The sequence below is a fragment of the Acyrthosiphon pisum genome, unplaced genomic scaffold, assembly GCF_005508785.2.
Source record: "Acyrthosiphon pisum isolate AL4f unplaced genomic scaffold, pea_aphid_22Mar2018_4r6ur Scaffold_8099;HRSCAF=8684, whole genome shotgun sequence".
NCBI classification, from domain to species: domain Eukaryota; kingdom Metazoa; phylum Arthropoda; class Insecta; order Hemiptera; family Aphididae; genus Acyrthosiphon; species Acyrthosiphon pisum.
The window spans coordinates 1-761 of NW_021778032.1; the positions used below are offsets into that span (position 1 = coordinate 1).

Sequence of the window (761 nt, forward strand, 5' to 3'; positions counted from 1 at the left end):
TTTTTCTCAACAACTAAAAACTGAAATAATAATTACTATATTCGCATTTTTTTTTTTATTTATTTATGTTGGTTGCACTGTAATTTATATAATTAATATATGTCTGTTCTTTTCAAAAATTTATATTCTTTAAAGTTATAAGTTGATCATTTTTTATATTCAGTTATTAATGATCCGTCGTTTAGTCAAGTTGTGTCTCATTTTACTTTATTTTCTAAAAGTTTCATTAAATTGTTTTATAAGTTATTCAATTTTTTCAAAAATGAATTTTCAAAAATGCCCTAATGATTTTGAATCCTTAGTTTATCGTATACGAAGTAATCCGACTGTGGTTCATCCAAAATTTTCTTCGTTTTCATCAAGATTTAAAACATTCAAATTATTCCCGTCAAATACTTCTCAAAATAAATATACATTGTCCGAATGTGGCTTAAAATATTCAGGAGTGGATGATGTCGTGGAATGCTTTTGTTGCGGTCTTATTCTTCATAATTGGGAAAGGCTGGACGATCCATGGATTGAACATTGTAGATTCAGCCCAAGATGTTTATATGTGTTACTAATGAAGGGTAATCAGTATGTTCAAAACATATTAAGTAAATATTGTAAGACAGAACATATTTGTAATTGCGAAACTGAGTCATACGACACCGTAGGTTAACCATTTTTTTATTATATTATGTTATAGTAAATAAAAATAAAAATAAATCCTGATTTTTTTTGAAACAACTTATATGTGTTATTATTTTATGTAATATTTC

At 25.8% G+C, this 761-nt stretch overlaps 1 protein-coding gene across 1 annotated transcript; it reads left to right on the forward strand.

Annotated features, from left to right (window-relative positions):
* The first annotated feature begins 182 nt into the window (after window positions 1-182).
* LOC115035087 (baculoviral IAP repeat-containing protein 3-like) lies at window positions 183-662 on the forward strand. The gene has a single exon (XM_029492739.1). It carries the CDS (start codon window positions 263-265, stop codon window positions 659-661), a length of 399 nt encoding a protein of 132 aa, XP_029348599.1. The 5' UTR covers window positions 183-262; the 3' UTR covers window position 662.
* The last annotated feature ends 99 nt before the right edge of the window (window positions 663-761 follow it).

Bases quoted from the DNA above. Each gene is read 5' to 3' on its own strand.
- LOC115035087 (XM_029492739.1), top strand. From the start codon at position 263: ATGAATTTTCAAAAATGCCCTAATGATTTTGAATCCTTAGTTTATCGT.